Source organism: Natrix helvetica, assembly GCF_964273705.1.
Source record: "Natrix helvetica genome assembly, chromosome: 13".
Classification (NCBI taxonomy): Eukaryota; Metazoa; Chordata; class Lepidosauria; order Squamata; family Natricidae; genus Natrix; species Natrix helvetica.
In genome coordinates this window covers 2,661,359-2,674,188 of record NC_138557.1, presented here as the reverse complement: position 1 = coordinate 2,674,188, position 12,830 = coordinate 2,661,359, and the positions used below count along the sequence as shown (strand labels likewise).

The following is a 12,830-nucleotide window of genomic DNA, read 5'->3' as shown; positions in this document are numbered from 1 at the left end:
GAATGTGGCTCTTTTTATGGTACTCTGGCAATAGCAATAGCCCTTAGACTTATATGCCACTTCACAGTGCTTTCCAGCCCTCTCTAAGCGGTTTACATTGTCGGCCTCTTTCCCCCAACAATCTGGCTCCTCATTTTACCCACCTCGGAAGGACAGAAGGCTGAGTCAACCTTGAGTTGGTCAGGATCGAACTGCTGGCAGTCTGCAGAATTAGCCTGTCATTCTGCATTCTAACCATTGCGCCACCATGACTCTTCCTTCCTTCTTTCTTAGCACTTAGACTTATATACCGCTTCACAGTGCTTTTCACAGCCCTCTCTAAGCTGTTTACAGAGTCAGCCTCTTGCCCCCAACAATCTGGGTCCTCATTTGACCCACCTCGGAAGGACGGAAGACTGAGTCAACCTGGATCTGGTCAGGATCGGGAGACTCGCATCTTTCAGCAGTCGTTGGGGTGCAAAGGAGCCTCGGGACCAGGAGAGAAATTGTTATCTTGCGCGGGTGGCCGGTCCTGCGAGGGGGGAGGCTGCAGGGCTGGGGTGTGGGCAAAAGAGGGGCTCCCCCCCTTCTCAAGTCTGGCAAGAAGTGAAGGAGGCAGGTGCTGGAAACAATCCAGAGCAGAGGCAACAGAGGAAGAGGAGGAGGAGGAAGAGCGGTCTCACCATTTGCTGAGCCCGGCCGATGAAACGAAGCTGCTCTTTCTATTCGCTTGGTGATCGTCATAACCGAAGGGAGCCGCGGAGCACTTTTTAAACCCGTCAGTTTTCCCCGGACGAGGCTGTCCATGGTTCATTTGCTAACGACCATTGGCCCAGCTGGTGTCTTATTAATTTGGAGGAAGGGCGAGTGAGCTGTAATTAACCTCCGAGAAGCCTGTCTTAACAGGGCTGGGGAATTCTCGGACTTCATTAGATCAGTCAAGCCAAGACAGGAGCAAAAGATTTCCCAGACTTTAGTCCTCAGGGGAAGGGAAGCTAACCAGGATGAGTAATTTGATGGCACCAGATACTCTTTCTCACAACAGCGAGCAACCAAGCGCTTTGTAACAAAAGCTCTTAACGAGCAGGAGGCAAGGAAGAGAGAGTTGCTTTTCCGGCAGGATTGAGCCTTCGTTAATCTAGGGCAAGGGTCCCCAAACTTGGCAACTTGAAGACTTGTGGACTTTAACTCCCAGAATTCTCCAGACAGCTCTTTAACTCTGGGAGTTAAAGTCCACAAGTCTTCAAGTTGCCAAGTTTGGAGACCTTCGATCTAAGTGGAGAGGTTGCAGAGGAAGGGATCACAAGAGAATAAATTATGATGGCTGGAGAATTCTGGGAGCTGAAATCCACAAATCTTCAAGTTGCCAACTTTGGAGGCCTCCAATCTAAGTGGAGAGGTTGCAGAGGAAGGGATTACAAGAGAATAAATTATGATGGCTGGAGAATTCTGGGAGTTGAAGTCCACCAGTCTTCAAGTTGCCAACTTTGGAGGCCTCTGATCTAGGAGGATTCTTGAGAAGGGAAGTCTGCATAAACTCCCTCAACCCAAACCAAGAAACTGGCCGAGTTCTAGTTTGGCTTGTGCTGTCCAGAGTGACAGTGATGTGTGACATCACTTGTTTGGCAGGGAACGAGGCTGCCTGTTGGGAGGTCTGGCCATGCCGAGAGCCAGTTTGTTTCACACCCTTGTGAAATGCGCTTCTGTGGCTTGGGGAGGTTTTCAGGCTGCTTATTTAATGAAATTAGCCCGTTTTTTATTTTATTTATTTTTGAAATAATGGACTGGGATGTGCAGCGGGAGAAACCACACACAGGAAAAGCATGTTGGGCACTTGGCAAGTTCTTTTGCCAAAGGCAAGGTCTCTCATTGTCCTCGGTTGAGCCAGGACCGCGGAGGCAGCCCGATTGAGTCCCTCAACCTTTCCTTCTTTTCTCCCTCCCTATTTTTTCCTTCCTTCTTCCCTTTCTCCCTCTCTATTCTTTCTTCCTTCCCTTCCCTTCCTTTCCTCCTCAGTTTACAACAACATAAACAAAGCATCTGAGGTTCTAATTAAACGCAGGCATCATTTTTCAGGCTCTTGAAGGGTCCCATCTCACTAAGTGTTTTTAGAGAATTACGTCCAACCACCGAAGATCCGAATTCATAAAATGCTGGCATAACGAACAGCCTGATATGGGAAGATGCTTTCTTCATTCTGGTGTCCTGCAGATGTGCAGGGATTTATGGATCCCAGGATTGAAAATCATCGCCAACACCACCATCGTCCAGAAAAGGTTGTGAAGTTGCTGAACCTTCAGGCTCTTCAAGGCATCTGTTGGGTCCCCTGTAGCATCGCAAGAGGCCGGTTGTGATGGAGACAGCCAAGGTCAAAGGGAGCAAGAAGACACACATTTTAAAACAGAGCATTTCCTCCTCCTCCTCCTCCTCCTCCTCCTCCTCCTCCTCCTCCTCCTCCTCCTCCTCCTCCTCCTAATAAGTGAGTTTTCACTTGGCCAACTGCTGCCAAATGAAACAGGTTGCTCCCTCTTCACATTTTCCCACGTCGCTTTCCTCAAACAAAGGAACAGAAGGCGTGGGTGGAGGAGGGTATTAGGCAAAGCGGGGCACAGGAAGCGCCTCAAAAATTATAGACAGCAGCCCAAGCAAGTGAGCCACGATTGTTAAGGGATTTCTCACCATCTGCTTCCTTGCAAGGCGCAGCTCTTAAATAGGATCAAATCCATCTCGCAGATTGCAAGCTCTTCGCCTCCTCCAGGGCCAGGATAGGCTCCTCTGGCCGCAGGGCACAATTTCATTATTCAAAAGGCGAGCAGGAACGGAGAAGGGGTTTCATGTTGGGCTTTGATTTTAGGGCTTATTCGTCCCTTCATCCCGCAGGACAGAAATTCTCATCTGCTTTTTCGCCACCGTTTTAGGCTGGCCCGCTTGGGAGCGACGAGGCAGGGGCCCAAATTGTGTGATCCAGATCCTTGGTTGTTGAGGTGTAGGTTGTGGGCACCGGGGCAAAGGCTTCCAAAAGGTGGCATCTTGGTTAATCCAGGGCCAATCCAGAGGCAGACAGCAAACCCTTCTAGTACTGATGATGTTACCTAGCTGGGTCAATAAATGTCTGCAAGAAAACAACCAAGCTCAAGGACCCCCACCTTCCTCCTCCTCCTCCTTCTCTCCTCTGCAACCCCCCCTCTCTTCTAGCATTGATGTTGTTACCTAGCTGGGTCATGAAACGTTTACAAGAAAAGAGCCCTCAAAGAGAACCAAGGACCCCACAGTTCCTCCTCCTCCTCCTTTCTGCAAACTCCACTCTCTTCTAGCACTGATGATGTTACCTAGTTTGGGTCATGAAACATCTGCAAGAAAACAACCAAGCTCAGAGAGCACCAAGGACCCCACGGTGGTCCTCCTCCTCAACTCTGCAAACCCCACTCCCTTCTAGCACTGATGACCCACCATTGCGATGATGTAATTGAGGAGATGCAGAAGAAAGGGGGGGAGGGGAGATGCTGAGCTGAAGTAGGAGCTTCAAAGCTTATCTGGAGGCACAAGGCTGATCCGCTCTGAAGGCCGACTTTGGTAAAGGGGGGAGGGGACGGTGCTGCCCTGATAAGGGCGTCGCCTTTTCCCCTGCTCAGGGAAGGGGGATGGAGACGGGCTTGCAAAATCCATAACAGCCTCCCACATTTGCAAAAGAGCGGGAGAGAGAGAAAAGAAAGGAGACAGGAAAGAGAGAAAAAGAAAGACAGGACAGAAAAAGAAAGAAAGAAAGAGGAAGGAAAAAGAAAGAGGAATTATCCACAGGATGGGCTTTTGCATTAAGCCCTCCTTGACAGATTCCTGAAAAGTTCATGAGTTTGAATTTCTCATTGGGCCGCATTCCTCCCTAATGCAAACCATTTGCACAAATGTTCCCCATCCTCTCTGCATTCATAGGCTAATCTTCACACGAGGCCTGGGAATAAATCCAGGAGATATTGTGTGTGTGTGTGTGTGTAACAATGGGAAGCGAACGAGAACAAACTTCTTTCCCCGTCTCTAAGAGGATCTGTTTGCCTTGCCTTCTGAAAAGGGGAAAGGGGGGGTGTTTAATTTCATCCAGGCGGGATTGACGCTAAATTATTCCAATATGGGGCTGGCCCAGGCCCAGTTTTAAGCGGATCCGGGATGGCCACGTGATGGAGTGCTTAATTCGAGCCAGGGAATGAAGAAGGGCTGTTTCCAAACTCCATCGAAGGCTCGGAGAACTGAATAACGTTCAGCCTTGACGTGAGCTTGTATGAAAAGAAAGGAGGGGGGAGGGTTAGCACCTTTTTGCAATGGAGCGAAGCAGCCAAACAGAACTAGGGCCCTAGTACCAGAGCAGAGGAAAACTCTGGCAAATCTAGACAGCAGACTAAAAAGTAGAGAAATCTCCCTGCCAACTAAAGTGTGTCTAGTCAAGGCTGTGGTTTTCCCAGTTGCAATGGATGGCTGTGAAGGTTGGACCATAAGGAAGGCTGAGCGCCAAAGAATGGAGGCCTTTGTACTCTGAGTCCCTTGAGCTGCAAGGCGATCCAACCGGTCAATCCTAGAGGAGGTCAATCCTGAACCGCCTGAAGGCCAGATCCTAAAGAGGAAACTCAAAAGACTTTGGCCACCTAATGAGAAGAAAGGACTCCCTGGAGAAGAGCCTCATGCTGGGAACAATGGAGGGCAAAAGAAGAAGAAGGGGACGGCAGAGAAGGAGGTGGCTGGACGGAGTCCCCGAAGCAGTCGGCATGAGCTTCAATGGACTCCAGAGGATGGTAGAGGACAGGAAGGCCTGGAGGAATGTGGTCCGCGATGGGTCGGACACGACTTCGCAACTCCCCAAAACAACCAGAGCAGAAGGAAGCCAAGTTGTAGAAAATTACTGCAAATGACAACGAGAGAGTAATGTTTGCAGAAGGGGGGATTTGTCTTTACACAGAGTGAGCCTCACGACAGCCTCGGAGAGGGACTAATCGCCTTTGCATTGCCTGGCACTGGTCATTTTTGCTGGCCATTGCTGGATTCGTCAGAGGAACAAATTCTACGGCAGAATTTGGGGGAAAGCGATGCTCTTCCCTGTCATGGTTGGCACGCAATGTTGGCTGGGGAAAAGACATATACTAACAGCTAAAGGATTCTCTTGCAAGATTGCTCTGGGTTGGAGAGCTACCTGCACCAGCAACTCCTTCTGTGTAAGAGGGAAGGGGATGAGGAGAAGGGACCTTAAGAGAGCATCTCATTGGACCTCCTGTCCGGGTCCAGTAGCTGTCACAGATTGGCTGCTTTGATGTTGGGGAAACATCAGTGGACATCACTGGCCCATTAAATCATTGAACATAATAGGGAGGAGGAAGAGGAAGAAGGAGGAGACCTTAAAAGATCATCTCCATCCTCCTGCCCAGCTTCAGTAGTTGGCACAGATTGGTCACCTTATGAATCCCTAGTACAGGTCTCTTGGGTTAGCAGGGGGTTGGACTAGATGACCTCCAAGGTACCTTCCAAGTCTGTCACTCTTACTGTTGGAGGAGATGCGGGGGTGGGGGGCGTCAGTGGGCTCTACTGGCCCATCAAAACATTGAGCAAAAGAGGGAGGCGGGGAAGAAGAAGGGACCTTAAGAGACCATCTCCTCCCTCCTCCTGCCCAGGTCCAGCAAGGCGTTCGGGCACCCTTGCCAAATCCGCCGGGGGGGGGGACTGCGAAGAGCCTCCCCCCCTCCAAAGATGCCGCGGTGCTTTCCTGGCCATCCTTTCCTCCCCCCGCCGCCGACGGACCCAGCGCGGAGGGAAGGAAGGCGGGCGGGCGGGCGAGCGGGGACGTCCGGATCTCCCCCTCTGCCTGCCGCCGCTGGGCTGAGCCGGGCTGCCGGGCTCCTCCTCCCGTTCCTGCTGCTCCTCCTGCCGCTTCCCGGGCGGTGCCAGGCGGCGGGGGCGGCGCGTCGGCCGAGGCGGCGCAGGCGAGGCTCCGGGCGAACAAAGAGCGCCGGCCGGCCGGGGCGGAGGGGCGCTGGGGCCATGCGGGGCGGCGGCCGGAGCGAAGCCGGGCGCATGGCCGGAGGAAGCGCAGGGAGGAGCGGCGGCGGCGGGCGGGCGTGAAGCGGCGCTGCCAGCTGCGGGCGACGGGCGCCCCTCTGCCCAGCCGGGAGGGGATGGCGGCGGCGGCAGCGGCGGGGGTGAGCTACTCGCCGCCCTGGTGGGTCAGCCTCCTGCATCGCCTGCCGCACTTCAGCCTCAGCTGGGAGGCCGCACCCGACGAGTTCCGGCCGGAGGACCCCCAGTACCAGCAGGTCAGCCCGGGTTGCGCTCGGCCCCTGCGACTGCCGGCAGACCCCTCCTCCCCTGCTGCGCGAGAGACCCATTCTCCCCAGGTTAGGAGAAGACCCCTCCTCCCCAGCTGAGCGGGAGACCCATCCTGCCCAGTTTAGGAGAAGAGGCATCATCCCCAGCTGATCGGGAGATCCTCCTCTCCAGCTTAGCAAGAGTCCCATCATCCCCAGCTGACCGGGAGACCCATCCTCCCCAGCTGAGTGGGAGACCCATCCTCCCCATCCAGCCTCCTTTGCAGCTGCCAGATCAACCGGATGCCTTTCGGCTCCCCATCCCCCTCGGTGCGTGGCTGGGAGCGATGGGGCCGGCAGCGCAGCGGGTCTTGGAGCTGGCTGGGCGGCCTGGGGGCTTTCGAGGAGGAGGGTCTTCCTTCTTTTCGGGGCGAAGCCTTGGCCGCCCTGCGTTGTTGGAGCTGCCCGGTGTTACGTGCGGCGCCCCGTTTCTCCCTCCCCCCCCTTTCCTTTCCTTTCCCTCCCCCAAACTTTTCTCCCGGCCCCCGCGGATCTTTCCAAAGCTGCTTTTCATGAAGGAACCCCCCCCCCAGAAGCAACTGGGTCGAGGGGGGGCCCTTCTCTCCCCTGTGGGACCCCTCCCCAAAGCCTTTCCTGATCTGCGGCTTTCCCTTTCATCTCTCCCCCCGCTCCACCTCCCCAGTGCTGCTTTAACCTCCTCTCCTGGCTAGTCTTTTTCCTTGAATGGGGGGATGGGGGAACTGGAGGGCTGTCTAAATTCTGAACGCCTCCCCTCCCCCCTTCTAGAAACAGCGGCTGGGGGTGACCCCTCCCCAAAGCCAGGGCTGGATGGCTGCACCCTGCTTTTTTCCCCTCCTTTGCCCCTCAGTTCCAAGGTTGAGTTGGATCATGGCCAGTCCCTGTGTGTGTGAATTCCCCCGCTTGGTTCTGCTTAACCCGAGAAGAACCACCTTCCTGTAGCCTTCCCAAGACCCCCCTCCCCAGGCCTTCAAGAGAGAGGCGAGGCCCTGGGGGCGGCAGGTCTGAGGAGGGGGAGCTGGTGGGGGAAGAGTTTCTGGGAGCTGCCATTGTTAGCTCGCCTGGAGGGAACCTAAGGTTCTGTTGTTATTCTGTAGAGATAGAGGAGGGAGGGAGGGAGGGAAATATAGATAGAAAGAGGGAGGGAGAAAAGGAAGAAAGAAAGGGAAAGAAGAGGGGAAAAGAGAGAAGGAAGGAAATATAGATAGAAGGAGGGAGGAAAGAAAGAAAGGGAAAGAAGTGGGAGAAAGAGAAGGAAGGAAATATAGATAGAGGAAGGGAGGGAGGGAGGAAATATAAATAGAAAGAGGGAGAGAAAGAAAAGGAAGGAAGGGAAAGAAGGAAGAGGGGGAAAGAAGGAAGGAAATATAGACAGAGGAAGGAAGGAAATATAAATAGAGAAAGAGAAAGGGAGGAAGGGGGAAAGGGAAGGAAGGAAAGGAAATAGAGGAAGGGAGGAAAAAGAGATGGAAAGAGGAAGGAAGGAAATAGAAACAGAGGAAGGAGAGACAGTTCCTGCTGGATGAACCCTATTCCAGGCCTCCCTTCCCCAGGCCTTGCTTCCTCTCCCAAATCCGGCAGAGTCTGAAGCAAGTGGCCGGCCGGTGGGGACACCTGCGCTGAGTTGGGGGGTGCAAATGACGTCATGACGGACGTCTGAGGCCGGCAGGCAAATCAGCCAAGGGGGGAGCAGTAGCACCATCATCCTCGCTTTTGCCCCCATCTACTCCCTCCCTCCCTCCCTCCCGGCCAGGCTCTCCTCCCCTCCCTCCCCAAAATGGAGAAGTGGCTGCAGGGGCTCCAACTCTGCCCGGGGGGGGGGGGGGGGGGAGGGGGCCTCCTAAAGCCAGCCGGAGCTCAAAGGGAGCTGCAAAAACCATCCTGGCGGAATCAGGGGCCTAAAAAAAACAACAAAGGTCGGTCACAATGATCCATCCTCCCCGCGCATAAGAATGCAGAGCTGGGAGGTTGAAAGGCAGGATGTCCCGGTGGGAAGGAGGCTTCCCTTTGCGCTTTGCTTCTTTTGAAGATGATGAATTAAGTTTATTTCATTTTATTTATTAGAGTCCAGGATCCTGACCCCCCCCCCTCCCATTTCCCTTTCATCCTTCTGCCTTTCCACCTCGTTGCTTGGTTCCCTGTAGAGGGGGGAGAGATTCCCCTCGATGGAGATCTCCAATTGTCTCCCCCCCAATGAAAGCCCCCCCTCCCCACAAAGGGTAGGCAGCTGCAGGATAGAGGGTCCTAGGAGGTGTTTCACCCCTCCCACCACCCTTTGGAAATAAAACACCTTTCCTTTCTAAGGTGGCCCCTCCTGACTTCCAGCCTCTTATTTTAAACCTGTCGTTGGGCCTCTGGATGAACGGGATTGGCTTCGACCCCCCCCCCCCCACGTTTGGAAAATTTCCCTTTCTAGGTGTCCCTCTTTTAATTAAGGTTTGTCTGTTTTTACAGCTTTGGTAAACATCGCTGTAGAGCCCTTGAAGGACTTGTAAAGCATCTGTAAACCATGAAGGCTGGAGTTAGTGCTTGTCGATGTGAAGGGCTAAATAAATTACATCATCCTGCTTCCTCCTGCAGCCCAAATCACTTCCTTCTTTCTCTGACTGCAAAATGCAAGCTCTGATTTCTAGTCACTTCTTCCTTTTTTTCCTTCCTTCCTTTCTCCCTCCCTCCCTTCCTATTCTTATTCCTTCCTCCCTTCCTCTCTCCTTCCCTTTCTCCCTCCCTATTCTCTTTTTCCTCCCTCCCTTTCCTCCTTCCTCCCTCCCTTCCCTCCCTATTCTTTTTCGTTCCTTCCTTCCTCTCTTTCTCCCTCCCTAATCTTTTTCCTCCCTCCCTCCCTCCCCTCCTCCCTCCCTGTTCTTTTTCCTTCCTTCCTTCCTTCCTTCTTTCCTCCCCCCCTCCCTATTCTCTTTTTCCTCCCTCCCTATTCTTTTTCCTCCCTCCCCTCCTCCCTCCCTCCCTGTTCTTTTTCCTTCCTTCCTTCCTTCCTTCCTTCCTTCCTTCCTCCCTCCCTATTCTCTTTTTCCTCCTTTCCTCCCTTCCTATTCTTTTTCCTTCTTTCCTCCCTCCCCTATTCAATGATATACTAGTACTTGACTTAGGACCATAAACCCCTTGGGGTAATTGCATGCCTTTTGCTATGTTGTATTCGTGTCTCTTTTGTTCCAGTTTTGTGTCCTGCCACGCTCCGAACACGAAACAATAGAAAGTCCCTTTTAGCAAAGAGCCCACGGAGAATGCAGGCAAAACCACTCTGGATAGGAGAGTTAATCATAACCCCTTTCTCTTTTATTAACCCACCCATGTGACCGCACGCTGGAGAGGTTAAAGTATACACCGGCTGCTGTTTGTATGTGTCAACACAGGAGGCCTGGCTTCTTTCTCTTTGGGGAGAGCAATAGAGGAGAATATTTGTAACTCGGGGTTGAAATGAGGGGGCCCTTGGTGCTCTCTGAGCTTGGTGGCTTTCTTGCAGACGTTTCGTGACCCAGCTAGGTAATATCATCAGTGCTAGAAGGGAGATTGGAGGAGGAGGAGGAGGAGGAGGAGGAGGAGGAGGAGGAGGAGGAGGAGGAGGAGGAGGAGGAGGAGGAGGAGGAGGAGGAGGAATAGAATAAGGGAAAGAGAAGAAGAGAGATAGGAAGGAGGAGGAGGAGGAGGAGGAGGAGGAGGAGGAGGAGGAGGAGGAGGAGGAGGAGGAGGAACTGTGTGGTCCTTGGTGCTCTCTGAGCTTGGTGGCTTTCATGCAGATGTTTCATGACCCAGCTAGGTAACATCATCAGTGCTAGAAAGGAGTGGGGTTTGCAGGGAGGAGGAGGAGAAAGAAGAGGAGGAAGATGCCGACAATGACTAAGGGGTCCTTGGTGTTTTGTGAGCTGGGTTGCTTTTTTGCAGACGTTTCATGACCCATCTATGTAATATTATCAGTGCTAGAAGGGAGTGGGGTTTGCAGGGAGGAGGAGAAGGAAGACTGTGTGGTCCTTGGTGGTCTCTGAGCTTGGTTGTTTTCTTACAGACGTTGCATGACCCACCTAGGTAACATCATCAGTGCTAGAAGAGAGAGGCGTTTGCTCTCTCCTTATATACAAGCCTGTTCTAGCCCTGATGATATTACTTAAATGGGCCATGAAAAAAAACAAATAAGCTCAGAGCCAACCAAGGGCCTCTCTTTAGGCTAAGTTAGGGTACCGCTGAGTTGGACGTGTTGCAAATTAAAGCAAATTAAAGAAATAAAACCAGGACGTTGTTTTGCAAAAGCCCAAGATGGCTTGTTTTTTCCCTTGCAATCTTTGCTTCTCTTTGGAGTTTCTTTTCTTAGTTCTGGGGATGGAAACTTCGGCATAAAAACTCCCCACCAAGCCGCGGTTTTTCCTTCCTTCGGTTGAGAGACCCCCAGGAACAAAACTTCAGACTTACTATTCTTTATTTCTTGGCAACGTTTGCCTATTCCTGCTTCTGGAATTTTCATTGGTGATCTTACCTGCTGAATTTGCTGGTTCCCCAAAAGTTGGAATTAAGATCTGGAGTGAGGAACTGGTTCCAGCTGTATCTGTTTTCATCATTGCGCTGGCTGGCGTGGAAACTCTCTAGATTATAAATTTGAATTGTTTTCAGATTTATTTCGTCGCCGCTCCTTGCCTGCAAACGACCCTGGGAATTGCAATTGCATTCCAGGGTTTTTTAAGGAATCTTTTCAGCACCCTTGACAGTTCCTGAAAACCCCTGAGGAGAGCTGGAGAGGCTCAAAATATTGGCCAGATCTGGAGGAGAGACATTAAGGAAAAATGACTTTAAAACTGTCCCTGGAGAAACAATGTTGGATTATTAAGGGAAAGCCGTTACAAACCTGGACATTATATATATAAAAAAAACTTATAAAAGTTTTTTTTAAAGTTTATTTGACTTAAATTATCAAATGACCTCCATCTTGATTATCCTCCTTCAATGTTGAAATTGCTTTTTGGGCTGAGTTAAAAAGGTAAAGGTTCCTCTCACACATGCGTGCTATTCGTTCCCGAGTCTAGGGGGCAGTGCTCATCTCGTTTCATAGCTGAAGAGCCAGCGCTGTTCCCTTCCCACCAAAAGTGGTTCCTATTTTTCTACTTGCACTTTTTATGTGCTTTGGAACTGCTAGGTTGGCAGAAGCTGGGACAAGTCACGGGAGCTCACTCCGTTAAGCGGCGCCAGGGATTCAAACCACCGAACTGCTGACTTTTCTGATCGACAAGCTCAGCGTCTCAGCCCCTGAGCCCCCGCGTCCCATTAAAATGTTTATGTGACTTAAACTATCATATGATAGTTTTGCTTTGTTGAATTATCCTCATACAATGTTGAAATTACTTTTTAGGCTGAGTTACATTTTGCAATTTAATATTTGGAAGATCCGTTGCTTTCTGTCAATTCTTCCAACCTCCCTGTTCCACTTTAAGGGAACGGAGAGTCCAACTTTCCGATGTTTTTTTTCCCCCAACCTCCATTTTCCAGGGAAAGACTTTTTATCAATCTGCTACTGTCAACAGTTCGAGTGTGGTGGTAGCTGATAAGAAGGGTTTCAACTTTTTTTGGGGGGGGGGAAATGTAAACAAATCACGGTGGAATGCATAATCTAGAATTTCTGTTGTGCCGTTTTTTACTTCAATGTTATATATTTGGGCAATTTATTCAGGCTTGTGTTTGATTTGGAATTCGCATCCTTCATAAGTACAGGCAGTCCTTGATTTATGCTTAGTGACCGTTTGAAGTTACAGCAGCCTTGAAAAATGCTGATGGCCGTTTTTCATACTTATGACCATTTCAGCATCCCTGTGGTTGTGCGATCAAAATTCAGGGTCTTGGCAACTGGTGTGTACTTATGATTGTTGCCAGTATCCCAGGGTCATGTAATTCCCCCTTTTTCGGCCTTCTGACAAGCAAGGTCAATGGGGAAGCCGGATTCACTTAACAACCGTGTTACTAATTTAACGACCGCGGCGATTCCCTTAACGAATGTCTCACTTAACCAGGTTCCCACCTGGTTAAGCGAAGGGGGTTGGACTAGAAGACCTCCAAGGTCTCTTCCAACTCTGTTATTCTATTCTATTCTATACTATTCTATTCCTATATTCTATATTCTCTTCTCTTTTCTTCTCTATTCTCTTTTCTTCTCTATTCTCTTCTCTTCTATATTCTATTCTATTCTCTATTCTATTCTCTATTCTATTTTGTCTTCTCTTTTTTTCTATTCTCTATTCTATTTCTATTCTATATTTTCTTCTATTTTCTCTTCTCTTTATTCTTTTCTTTTCTATTCTATTCTATTTCTATTCTATTCTCTATTTTTCTATTCTATTCTATATTCTCTTCTATATTCTACTCTCTTCTATATTCTATTTTCTCTTCTCTTTATTCTATTCTATTCCTATTGCATGGTTGAAAGGCTGGCCAGTTTCTTGACAGACTGCTCATCTTGGTTAGGAACCTTGGTTAGTTAAGTGATGGTGCACACTTGGTTCTGTCATGGGAGCTTCTGTCTCGGCATAAATCTAC

General features: G+C 50.6%; 1 protein-coding gene across 1 annotated transcript in view; it reads left to right on the top strand.

Annotated features, from left to right (window-relative positions):
- The first annotated feature begins 5,958 nt into the window (after positions 1-5,958).
- Positions 5,959-12,830, top strand: part of TTYH3 (tweety family member 3) — a 43,844-nt gene continuing 36,972 nt past the window's right edge. The window contains exon 1 of the mRNA XM_081965619.1: positions 5,959-6,269. Within this exon, the coding sequence (XP_081821745.1) occupies positions 6,132-6,269 (138 nt within the window). The 5' untranslated portion in view covers positions 5,959-6,131. The remainder of the gene's footprint in view (positions 6,270-12,830) is intronic.